This window comes from Artemia sp. Qi Xiang Cuo, chromosome 21 (genome assembly GCF_049724085.1).
Source record: "Artemia sp. Qi Xiang Cuo chromosome 21, ASM4972408v1, whole genome shotgun sequence".
In the NCBI taxonomy this organism is placed as follows: domain Eukaryota; kingdom Metazoa; phylum Arthropoda; class Branchiopoda; order Anostraca; family Artemiidae; genus Artemia; species Artemia sp. Qi Xiang Cuo.
The window spans coordinates 46767827-46780237 of NC_142814.1; the positions used below are offsets into that span (position 1 = coordinate 46767827).

General features: G+C 37.3%; 1 protein-coding gene across 1 annotated transcript in view; it reads left to right on the forward strand.

The window, feature by feature from the left end:
* Positions 1–12411, forward strand: part of LOC148939634 (uncharacterized) — a 79479-nt gene that overhangs the window by 26322 nt on the left and 40746 nt on the right. The window contains exons 3-4 of the mRNA XM_089107183.1: positions 7707–7782; positions 10513–10623. Coding sequence (XP_088963309.1) covers positions 7707–7782; positions 10513–10623 — 187 coding nt within the window. The remainder of the gene's footprint in view (positions 1–7706; positions 7783–10512; positions 10624–12411) is intronic.

Genomic DNA, 12411 nt, shown 5'->3' on the forward strand with positions numbered 1-12411 from the left:
CTCCTTTATACAGAAATAGGGATTTTTGCATTTTTGGTCACTGTAAAGATCACGGATGCGTTTTTTTTTTTTTTTTTTTTTTTTTTTTTTTTTAATCAAACTAATGGTCCTAGAATATCGGGAGGGAGTGCATTCAAACGGAAATTAAACGGTATAGTGCCCTTTTAAGTAACCAAAAAGATTGGTGGGCCACTACCCCCCCCCCCCCCCTCACTCGACTCCTTTTTCCCCATAGTCATCCGATCAAAATTTTGAGATAGCCATTTTGTCTAGAACAGTTTACCTTAGATCCTCCAGAGCCAGCAATGGCTCATAGGGCGACTACGAAGCCTCGACAGACATCTCGGAACTGAGCTGCAGCCGTGACATCCTCCCACTGTGGTTGAAGAGACAGCTCCGCACTTCTCAGGTCCCGGTCGTACTGCCGTCGTAGGGCGTGTCTTTGTCGACCTCTTTTCCGCCTCCCCTCGGGGTGCTAGTCATATATTATTTTTGGGACGTGACCAAGATACGTCCATCTCCTACGCATCAATAGGTCAGTAACTAATGGCTGACCGGTTCGCCGACGGACTTCTATGTTGGTGACCTTTTCCTGCCATGATATGTTCAGGATCCTTCTAAGGCACATGTCCTCAAAAGCTAGGACACGTTTCTCCAGTTGGACGTTTAATTTCCAGCATTCGGAAGCATAGAGGAGGATGGACATCATATTGCTATTTAGGAGTCTGAGCTTTAAGCGCAGAGAGTATTTACTAGTGCGCAAAACTGGTTTCAATTTATTAAAAGCCGATGACGCCTGTCCAATTCTCCTCTTAATTTCAATCGCTATTTCACCATCATATTCAATCCAGCTCCCAAGATACTTAAATTCTTTGACCTGGTCAATTACTTTACCTTTGCATTTTAGTATCAGCGGGGAGTCAGATGTGGCCATGCTCTTTGTCTTACTGCGATTCACCGCAAGTCCCACTTTCTTGGCTTTTTCATCTATGGCGTCGAGTAGCAGCTGCAGTCGCTGCTTTGCTTCTTCGAGAAGAACAACATCATCTGCGAAGTCCAGATCCCCCCCCACTTCCAGAAAAAATTCCCCTTGAAAACTTCTTTATACTTTCCAATAACCAATACTATATGTAAACATTGGCAAAGTTCGTAACTTGCAGCCCTTCCCCTGGGGACTGTGGAGATTGAGTCTTCCTCAAAGGCATAGTTATTATACTTTTCGACCATGCTGAACAAAATTGTTATCTCAAAATTTTGATCGGGTGACTTATGGAAAAAAGAGTGCGGGAGGGGGCCTAGTTGCCCTCCATGTTTTTGTCACTTAAAAAGGGCACTAGAACTTTTAATTTCATTTCGAATGAGCCCTCCGCGGAATTCTAGGACCACTGGGTCGATGTGATCACCCTTGGAAAAAAAACAAAAACAAATAAACACGTATCCGTGATCTTTCTTCTGGCCAAAAATGCAAAATTCCACATTTTTGCAGATAGGAGCTTGAAACCTCTACAGTAGGGTTCTATGATACACTGAATCTGATGGTGTGATTTATGGTGTGATTCATTAAGGTTCTATGACTTTTAGGGGATGTTTCGCCTTTTTGTCGAAAATTAGCCAAATTTTATCAAATAATTTATATGACGCTTAACTTTTGATGGGTAGGACTAAACTTAATTAAACTTATATATTTGAAATCAGCATAAAAATCTGATTTTTTTTATGTATCTATTGGTATCAAAATTCCGTTTTTTAGAGTTTCGATTACTATTGAGCCGGGTCGCTCCCTACTTACAGTTCTTTACCACGAACTTGACTTTGTGGATTAATTTTTATTTATTATAAAATAAGTTTTGGATAGTATTATTTAGTCATTTTTGGATGCGTTAATAATGTAAAATCTCATCCGTATAAACACATACTTACATGAAGGAGGGACTGGGCAAGGCCGTATCCAGGGGGGGGGGGGGTACCTGGTTCGACCCCCCCCCCCGAAATGTTTGTTTGACTCGTAAAAAGGTAACAAAAATGGACATAAACAAATTTTGTATGGGTTTTTTGAGGTTTTTTATGTAACTCCCCCCCCCCAAAAAAAAAAAATAGTAACCCCCTCACCCCTGCGAACAAAAATCCTGGATGCGCTTCTGGGACTGGGTTTGATTTTTTCCTTGTTTACATATGTTTTTATTCAATTCGAAAGTTGTTTTGTTAAAGCCCCCCCCCCCCTCAAAAATTCACGATCGTAGCCTACCTGTATGTAAAGAGATTTTAGGATACCGGGGGTTTTGTCGATACAAACGGATAGTCAGAACTTTTGATTTTATTTTTATATTTATTTATAATTGATAGCCTAAATGAAACTTCTCAGTACCATATGTTAGTAGGCTACTATTTACAATCATAGATGCCCTTGGTGCTTGAGTAGGGGGCTCAGTAGACGTATATGCAAAACTAAGGGGAAGAGGCGAAGTGGCCATAATAACTCCAAGAACATCTCTTTTTGAGGGACATGAAAACTCACAAGGGTTTTAAAAGATTTGAAAGGTCTTCTAATCTCGAACCCCCAGCTCCTCCCCAAGAAACGACAATTTTGATCATGTCATATCTCAATTTAAGACCGTGTTACTATTGACACGCACGATTCCGTGCAACCATAACTTGTCTGCTGAAAGAGGGGGTAACCCCTTTCAGGAATAAGATGCACCAGGTGGCACACGCCAAACGAGGAATAAAGTGTTTATTTGTGTTGCGGCAGTGGTTGCGGCACAGGAGAATTACGCCACATTTGATGGAACGGGCTGTACTACGTGACGAAGACTGTCCAACCCCTCGACATATGCGCACTTTATTTCCATTAATCAATATAATTAATCATGGGAGCGTTTGAAAGTTCACGATTTTTCCATTTTTTATCCAAAAATGATTTATGAATTATTAATTTCCTACTTTCGAATTCAATTAATGTTGGCTCTGAGAAGTTTTGAGTAAAAGTTGTATTGTTACATTCAAGGTCTTCTTTCTATTGTAATAATTCGCAAAAGTACTTCCTATTATATATTCTGAGTATGGTGATGAAACCTGTTTTTATGTCTCCAACTGGTTTAAGCTTAAGCTATTTCAAATTATATTTAATTGTTTTGCAGCGTGTTCTTTGAGAAAAAATAAACCGCTTCCTACCAACATCTTCTCAGTGGGAGACCGATACAAACTTGCCATGCAACTCCATAATATTTTTAATCACTTTCTAGCTGCAAAACCTGCCAGACGATAGGCATGGAAAAGAAGAAAAACGTAGTGTATACTTTTTTGTAAGGGTCGTATTAGGCTAAATTGTCTTGCCCCTCTCCGACACAAAATTTGAAGTTACATTAGGCCCCCCCTCAATAAAATTTATCACGGACCCCTCAGCCGTGGGACAGAACTGGGTAACCTCATCTAAAGTATGAGTTCAAAATTGCTCATTTACGAAGAGAAAAGATCCATATTCCACGTTGACCGAATTCTTTGTCCATCTGCAAGTCTGTTTCCATGGGGGGGGGGGTACGGGGCTTGATCGCTCTCCCCCTAAAGTTTTTGTTCGACTTCTAAAAATATAACAAAAATGCATATTAACAAGTTTTTGGTGTTTTTTAAAGTGTTTCTGCACTCCCTCCTGAACAATAATCCTGGATACGGCCTTGTACATCTACAATCATAAAATAGTCTAATATCCAAGCGGAACTTTTATTCAAAAATGAATATATTCTCAATATTTTATTTTTACTGACTGTTCCGAGTCAGATGCTCTGACTACTGAACTATCTGGGCTTTTTAGTTTGTTTTGTACTTCTAACATTTTCTATATATAAATAAAGAGAGTTCCTCTAGAGATACAGACACTGGCCAAATATATCAGTGGATAATTTTGTTGAGCGTTTTTGTAAAAAAAATGAAACATTTCCAACATCTTTTAAGTGAGAGATCGATATAGAGTCGCCAAATTTTAATTGATTTGAACCAATTTGAACAGTGGCGGTTCTGGCCTCTCTTGCGCCCGGGGCAAAATGTTGATCAGCGCCCTCATCTGTCTCTAACAAAATTTTTAGGCCAAATTTTATCATTTAATAACAAATTGTTTTCAATTTATTAATCAATTAATAAGTATTTTTGGATTATTTTTAATTTATTATTTAAATTATTTAAAAATTTGGTTATTATTAATTATTTAATTTAAGCGTTACTATTTAATCGTCATTATTTAATTTTTTATGTTTCAGTTTATTTGTGTTCTATTTATTAACTAATCGTTTTTCAATTATCTATTAACTGCGTCCTCCGCTTTATCGTAATAAAATAAAATTTCAAAAATAACAAAACAATTATGACCATTAGATTGTTTATTGTAAATTTTGCGCCCCTAAAGTCTCTGTACCAGGGGCAAGCGCCCTCTCTGATCACATTAAAACCGCCTTTGAATTTGACCAACAATTTAATGATTTTTTTTCATTTTTATATAGATTACTAGCGCTTGCCATACAACAAATAAAAAAGAGGAAACACCGAATCATATCTACGTTTTTGAGCGCTATAGAATAAAGTTTGCCCCTTCTCCAAAACATAAAACTATCAGTCTCCTCCCCCTCCCCAAAAAGATATACTTGCCGAGGTGTACTCGCTAGTTTTCTGGCATATAAAAGATGTATGCCCTTGTCAAAATACTCTGGATTAATATTATCTTCGGCTACCTGTTCTATGATCCCACGTTATAATCTCGACCACTTCTACCTTTTTTTTTTTTAGATCTACAGATTTCTTCAATCAATAGGACACGATATCTATAATAAATTTATTAAGGAAGGATTTCACAACTTTGTTAAAAATAATTCATGTTGATTTTACGACCAAATAAAGCACAAATAATAAAATATGCTTGAAAATGCAACCAGAACACAATTACTAAATTATACCACTAACCAAATCATCTCTGAAATCAACACAAATAAAGAACAATAAAAAAAATAATAATAAAAATAAACTTTCAAATGTGGATAAAACGATTTATTTAGACAGTGAAAAAACAGGCACAAAAGTCCAGATATTTCGATCATTTTTATAGCGACCGTAATTCTACTGAAGACGGTCGCAGTATATGTGATCGAAATATCTGGACTTTTGTACCTGTTTTTTCACTGTGTGAATAAATGGATTTATCCTCATTTGAAAGTTTATTTGTTCTTCTTAGAACGGCAGTGTGGTCTAAGAATACAACACCTAATTTAAAGGTGTTATGTCGGAGATAATAATAATAATTACTGAATAATTAATTTAAAAAAAGAAAAAGAATATATTAACAACACAGAAAGACCAAAATTACTTAAATTGTCCTCTCTAGTTATCCAGCCCCACACTCACCAACTGCTCGCAAGGAGATGTTTCTTTAACCGGTTTTTAAATTGCGGCATACTTTCCGCTTCCCGAATTGAGCCTGGAAAGGTATTCCAGACCACCGGACCCGTGTGCCTTCCCACATGGCTAGAACGAACCGTTCTTCTTGGCTCACTTACCAGGTCTTCAGCATTTTCATAGTAGCTTAGCCTATCCGTGATAAAATGAACTAAAAAAAAAAAAAAAACAATATTAAAAACATCAGACGCGAAACCATTCAAACTCTAAAACAAAAAGTACCAATTTGAAAATCTCTAATCTGACCCACATTCAAACTCCTAAGCTTCCTAAAAATCGACTCTGTACTTAAAACTCGTGTATCATACTTACCAATTAACCTCACTGCTTTATTTTGCTGAATCTGCACTCGTTTAAAATTGCACGTAAAATTACTAGCCCAAATCATACATCCATAATTTATATACAACGCAAGCAAAGAATAATATAAAGAACTAAAATATGAGAAAGTCAAAAAATGTTGAAAACGTCTTAGAATGTCAAGGCCACGCGCTACCTTACACGCAACCAGATCAGCATGCCTTCTCCAGCTGAGGTTCTGATCGAGGATGAATCTTAGGTACCGCACTTCCTCAACCTGCTTTAATAAACGTCCATTTATTGCTATTTCCCTGGGAAGATTTTGGGATTCAACAATCCGATTGAAAAGAATATAATTACTCTTTACCACGTTAATGCTAAGTAAGCTAGTACCTACAAACTCAGTCAACCCTTGCAGAGCTCTGTTTGCTTTCTGAACCAGTTCTTCGAGAGTCTTTGCTGCCACAGCAAGTGCTGTATCGTCGGCGAAAGATGCCATAGACGCACCAGGAATATAGAACCGCACACTGTCAACATACATTAAATACAACAGGGGTCCTACTACAGAACCCTGAGGAACTTCACATGAAACAGGATAAAACCTAGAAAACTTCTCCTAGATTTACCCTCACTGACCTACCATTTAAATAGAAACTAAATCAATCCAAACGTCTCTCTTTTACAGCCAAATCTCTTAATCTATTCAATAAAATACTGAAATCCGGTATCAAACGCTTTTTTAAAATCCATAAAAATACTAATACAACACTTACCCTTTTCTAAAGCCAAATTAAAATTTTCTAAAAGATGCTGCACAACATGTGAAGTCGAATGGCCCTTTCGGAACCTGAACTGGCCATCATACAATGCATGCAGGCTCTCGAGATGATAATTAAGTATTCCATGAATAACTTTTTCATAAACTTTCGATAACACTGGCAAAATAGTATAGGCATCCAGTTCGATATATCCATTTGAGGGCCCCCTTAAATATATAAAGTGCCCCCTTAAATATACAAATATATACTACCACACGTTTAGTAAGGCTGTTTGGGTATCTGGGTGCCCTCGAAGCTAATAAATAATATCTGAGACCACACTGGCTAATCATGATAAAACGAACAAATAGTAAAAAAGAGAAAAAAGAGGATTATAGTGAAAATGCAGACTAAAATGAAAATATTTCGGTCAAGACCTCCGCTTGACCGTCCTCAGTGCTCTATAATAACATAAAAATTACTAATAAAAATCCAAGGGTACTATAAAAAATTTCAAACCTTAAAACAAAACACAACTAAAGTTCGAAGCTAATTCCTGCTTTACATAGAACACAATCTAAGATTAGATATTAAATTAAAAGAATACTGTAGATGACTGGAAATTTGTACCTCTAAATGAGGTACACCTTCCTCCTTTGTACCCCTTCCTAATTTGTACCCCTTCCTAATTTGTACCCCTTCCTCCTTTCACCAGACATTTTAAAATAGTACAGGATTTCTCTGTTCTCTCCTCCCAAAAACCCTTTGGAAATTACAACTCGATCGCCCCGATATGAGTCAAACAGACAACACTTACCAAAATACGCATAAAATTCATCTCCTTTAATAAAACCTAATATAACATACATACTCTAATTGTAAAAGCGCTAGAAAGTAAAACTCACTTCAAATACTCAGTTGTACACTCTTGTCATTGTTTTCAGGTTTATGATTGACTACGAGTTACGAACAAGGGTGGATCTAGGATTTTTTTTTTGGGGGGGGGGGCGCAAAATAGGTTGATCCGATAAACTTGCGTTATGGGCAAGTTTAATTAACGCAAATGTGCGTTAATTAAGTAAATTACACTACTTTAGATTACGTTAAGGGGGCGCGTGTCCCCCTCGGCCCCTGGATCCGCCACTGGTTACGAACACTTACCAGTTTTATGTAGTAAGATCTATTGTAAGTGTTCACCAATGTCTTTTCTAGGTGGAATCTTTGCGCGAGGAATTGAAGAGAGCTAATATACAAAAAGAAGACTTCTGTCGACTCGAAAAACAGAATGGTAGGCCTCTTTCTTTTCATCCTCAGCTTTTAATTGTCTTTCGTAGGAACTATCAGGAGAGCAGCAATTTGGAATCTTCTGTTTCATCTTCTGTCTTCTTAATCTTCTATTAATTTAAATGCTAATGTTCAGGAATAAAAGGGATGAATAAATTTGTCCCTATCCAAAATTTTATTATAATCCATAAAATGAAAGTTATAAACATTTTTTATTCAGAAAATATGAAGGCTAGTTCCTCTGTTAACTTTTTATAGAGCGTAGTAATTATTAAACGCTATTAATACTCTTTAAGATATAATCACGTGAATAATAATGTTTAACCTATTTATAATTAATAACCTATTATATGCTACTTAAATCAGCGTCCATTCAGCTGATCAGCGCAAGGAAGGATGGTGCTCACAACCTTCACGCTTGACAGTCGTGAGCTACTCTGTGGGTGTCATCGGCGAGGACGTTCGTCAAGGTAAAAGAAAAGTTGAGGCCTTTTCGCTATCCAAGCCGATACCCCGCTCTTGATCGTTTCTATTCGTGAACTTGAGGGTCGAAATCGACAGACAACCCGCCTTTACAGAAGCTTTGGGTTCCACAAAAACTTTGTTTGCAGTGCGAAGAGGTTTCATGCCGAATCGATCTGCAACCCAACAAATTTTTATGACCCATCAGACACTTATGAATTCCGTCAGATGGAGTTTGTTGGGTTTGATTTTAAGCAAGATTTGACTTGGTAGATCGTCAATCCATGTGGGTTATACTTCAAAGAGCTGGCCTGCAAGAGACATACTCCTGACTCATAAACCAGATGTACACTGACGCACCAAGCTCTGTTGGAGTAAATGATCATTGTTGCCAAAAGATCAAAGTCACAACTGGAGTAAAATATAGTTTTGTTGCAGCTGTCGAGTTGTCTAACTACGTGATCGACTACACTGTAGAGTTTGATGTCAGAGTTCTCAATGACTTCACAAACGACATTGCTCTTTTCTGCTAATTTAGGAATAAGCTTGAAGCAGTCTTAACGTGGCTAAATTAAGGGTCTCAAAAGTTGGCCCGAATTTGGCAAAATTAGTTGTCCGTGTTCTTCGCTGATTTTAACTGGCGGCACAACCCTCTAAACAGGAAACAGAGTAACAAAGTTACAATACCACGTTCACACGATTGCTTTAACAAAATTTTCAATAGCCCTAAGCTACTTGAAGCTACTTGAATTTTTTTAAAGGAAGATTCATCGCCAGAGTTACACAGCTAAATCTAATATCTTTAGATATTAGAACTGTTTGTAAGTTTTTCTTCAGCATTTAGATAGAGTGGAATAATCATTTTAGTTCCCTCAAAGCGTCTTTTTTATCCCACCCCAAGGCCGTATCCGGGGGGGGGTTGAACACCCCCCCCCGAAATGTTTGTCTGACTTGTAAAAACATAACATAAATAAATTTTGTATGTTTTTTGAGTTTTTTGTGTAACCCCCCCCCCCAAAAAAAAAAATCAGTAAAACCCCCTCCAAAAAAATCCTGGGTACGGCCTTGTCACACCCTATAGAACTAACTGCGAGAACGACTCCAACAATCCACCGGCTCCACCACTCTGTGACATTTACTTTTACTAATGTTCTCATTCAACATTGCTTGCCCTCTTTTTATATTTCTTCGACCTACTAAATTATACTGTCGTCACTGTCATGATAAACTGTCAACAACAAAACAAATCGTCCCTGTCATGTTTCTAGGTATATCTTTGTACGTTGTTGAAGGGAGGATCTATAGAGCAGTCTCTAGAAACAGAAGGGTTGTCACGCCAGAGCATCTATATTATCAGCTTACCTTTGAATTAGGGAACATTAAGGGTAATTCCACCATCCACTTCTGTATCTATCTGAAAATTAAGCTGATTGCTTTCTCGGCAAAAGGTCGTATCTGACATTCTCAATCTTCTTATATGCTTTCCAAAAACCATTTGCCATGTTGTATCGAAGGGAAGATCAAGCTATCCCAAGTGTCTGGGCACTTCTCATTCAAACAATCGAGTTTTTTTGTAATTATTCTCTCCCCTCGAAAAGATTCCTGCATACCCTCCTGATTAGAGCATATGCAACAATTCCAGAAAGCCAAGAATGAAAAAGGGAACAAGTACTCTTATCACATTTTTCCCTCTCCCGCGCACACCTACTATGCGCTAACTAACAAATGGTAAGCTCTTATACACGTTTTTGTCCGGGCATATACTAAATAAACAGGGGAATTCTTTAAGCTAAATATTTAAAGTTTTTTTGAAATAACCAAAAATTTGAGCCTCTGAAGGAATGATTTCATCTTCTAAAGTGTAGGCTTTAAAATAGAATTCTTTGTGAGAGGACCAGGCTATTATATGTGGAGTGACAACCGAAAGCCCCATTTGCTTTCAAAGTAAAGAGACTCTCTGGCCATGGCTTAGGCTTTCTTTAGATGGTTTTTACGAAATAGCGAAAGGTTCGTGTCAAAAATTTTTTTTTATAAATTCAATTAGTCGGACCTTGTGAAATGAATTTATCAAGGGGTGTCAATTCACAAACATTCAGTGGGAAGGTAAGTATTTAATTTTTTATGGAGATACAAATAGAAGGTATTTTTGAAATTCTGGGAGGGCGGGAAACCCCCGCCCCTGATCGGTGTTCTTGGTTTATCTTTATTGCAGGCAAATCCATTTTCTATAAAATTGAATTTCTGGACTTATTCTTTTTTGTTTCTCTTTTAGATGAACTTTTGCAAGCTATTACCGCGCTGAAAAATGAACTGGATGAAAGGAAAAATGAGCTAGCTTCTAAAGTATCTGAATTGAATATGCTACACACCGAGATGGACAAATGTAAGCAAGTTTTTGAGCATCGTGTATACCCTGAGTGTCCAGGGAGGCAGTTTTGAGGGAGGGAAAATATTCATCCCTTGGATTTCCTAGAAACGACGAGAGCTTGGACCTGATCTGTCTTATTAGAACTTGGTCGTTGTTGAGCTAGAGCTCACACATCCCCCCTCTCCCCAGTTCTGCTCGATGTGTTTAGGCCCGTTTTTTAGCACTAAGATCTTACATCTTTCTGCAAAGATTATCGTTTTTTAACTCATCTTTGCTCTAAGATCTTACAGCTCACTGATGTTAGAAAAAAGTGTCAAGACCGCCACTGTTCTGCCCATGTAGAACAATGATGAGAGAATTTTGATGATCTACTCATCATTGTTCTCAGACCGCTGATCAGAGCAGAATGATGAAAGACGTTTGCACAAAAACGACCAAAGATGTAAGATCTTTATTATAAGATTTCACTTTTAAGCGTTTTCTGACAAAAGATGTAAGATCTTATTAAATGGATGAGTGAAAAAACGCCCCTTTTGTCATGTCAACGGTAAAAACAATCTGATATTTAATATATTGATTATTTGATTAAGATTGATGCATCGACGATTTTGTGCCCATATTCCTCAAGCCCCTGGAGAGCATTTTCTAGCGAATGTCTTCCTTTTTTCTAGTTGAATGGATGGTAGATACCGCAAGCGTCTGACTCATGTGTGTAATTTTTTATGTGACAGGGGGGTGAGGGGGGGGGCAACTGCCTTCCTCATTTTACTTTAAGAAAAGGTGCGAGAGGCAAAAAAAAAACATCTGAAATACAGTTTAGAAGCCAATTTCCTTCTTTGTGGCCTATGTATGTGCAAATTTGAAACAGTTTAATTTATTTATTGATATTCAAGACTGATAAATATCATAAGTTATTGCTATTCTCACGAATAAAAAAGTCAAAAGTTAGGTCCAAACTTTGACCTAAAACGTGTATTTCAGGTCAAAGTTTATCTGAAATTTTAGCTCTAAAGAAAAAGGTGTTGGCCTAGGAAGTCAAAATATGTCTGAGGTTTCAGTTTCGAAGCCAATTTTCCTCTCTGTGGCTTATATCTTTTTTTATTGGATTTAAAATGTGATTCAAAAGGATTTAATTTGTGTGCCAAGATTGTCGGGTATCAGTGTCATTATTGTTGTCATGAATAGGCCCAAAAAAGAAAGAAAAACATGTATTTTAGGTCAAAGTTTGTCTGAAATTTTAGCTCTAAAAAAAAAGGTGTTGGCCTAGGGAGTCAAAATATGTCTGAGGTTTCAGTGTCTGAGGTTTCAGTTTCAAAGCCAATTTTCCTCTTTGTGGCTTATATGTTTTTTTATTGGATTTAAAATGTGATTCAAAAGGATTTAATTTGTGTGTGCCAAGATTGGCGGGTATCAGTGTCATTATTGTTGTCATGAATAGGCCCAAAAAAGAAAGGAAAACGTGTATTTTAGGTCAAAGTTTATCTGAAATTTTAGCTCTGAAACCAATTTTCTAATTACATGGTCTCTGGATATATGTTGTGGTTAATGTTAGCAACAGCGCTTTTATTCAAGGTTGTCGGTTACAAATTTAGAAGTTAGTGGAACCGTCTTCAGTATAGCTCCTAAATAATGTTTAACTCAGGAAATCAGGAAAGGAAAATCAGGAAATCAGGAAAGGGCAGATAAGTTGCAGAAGATACCAAACAACAAATCAAACCTGGTACAAAGGCTAGGTATTTCAGGCCTGTTTCCTCCAAAAATGTCTATCCCTACCTAGACCTTGATTCTCAACTGTACCTCGTA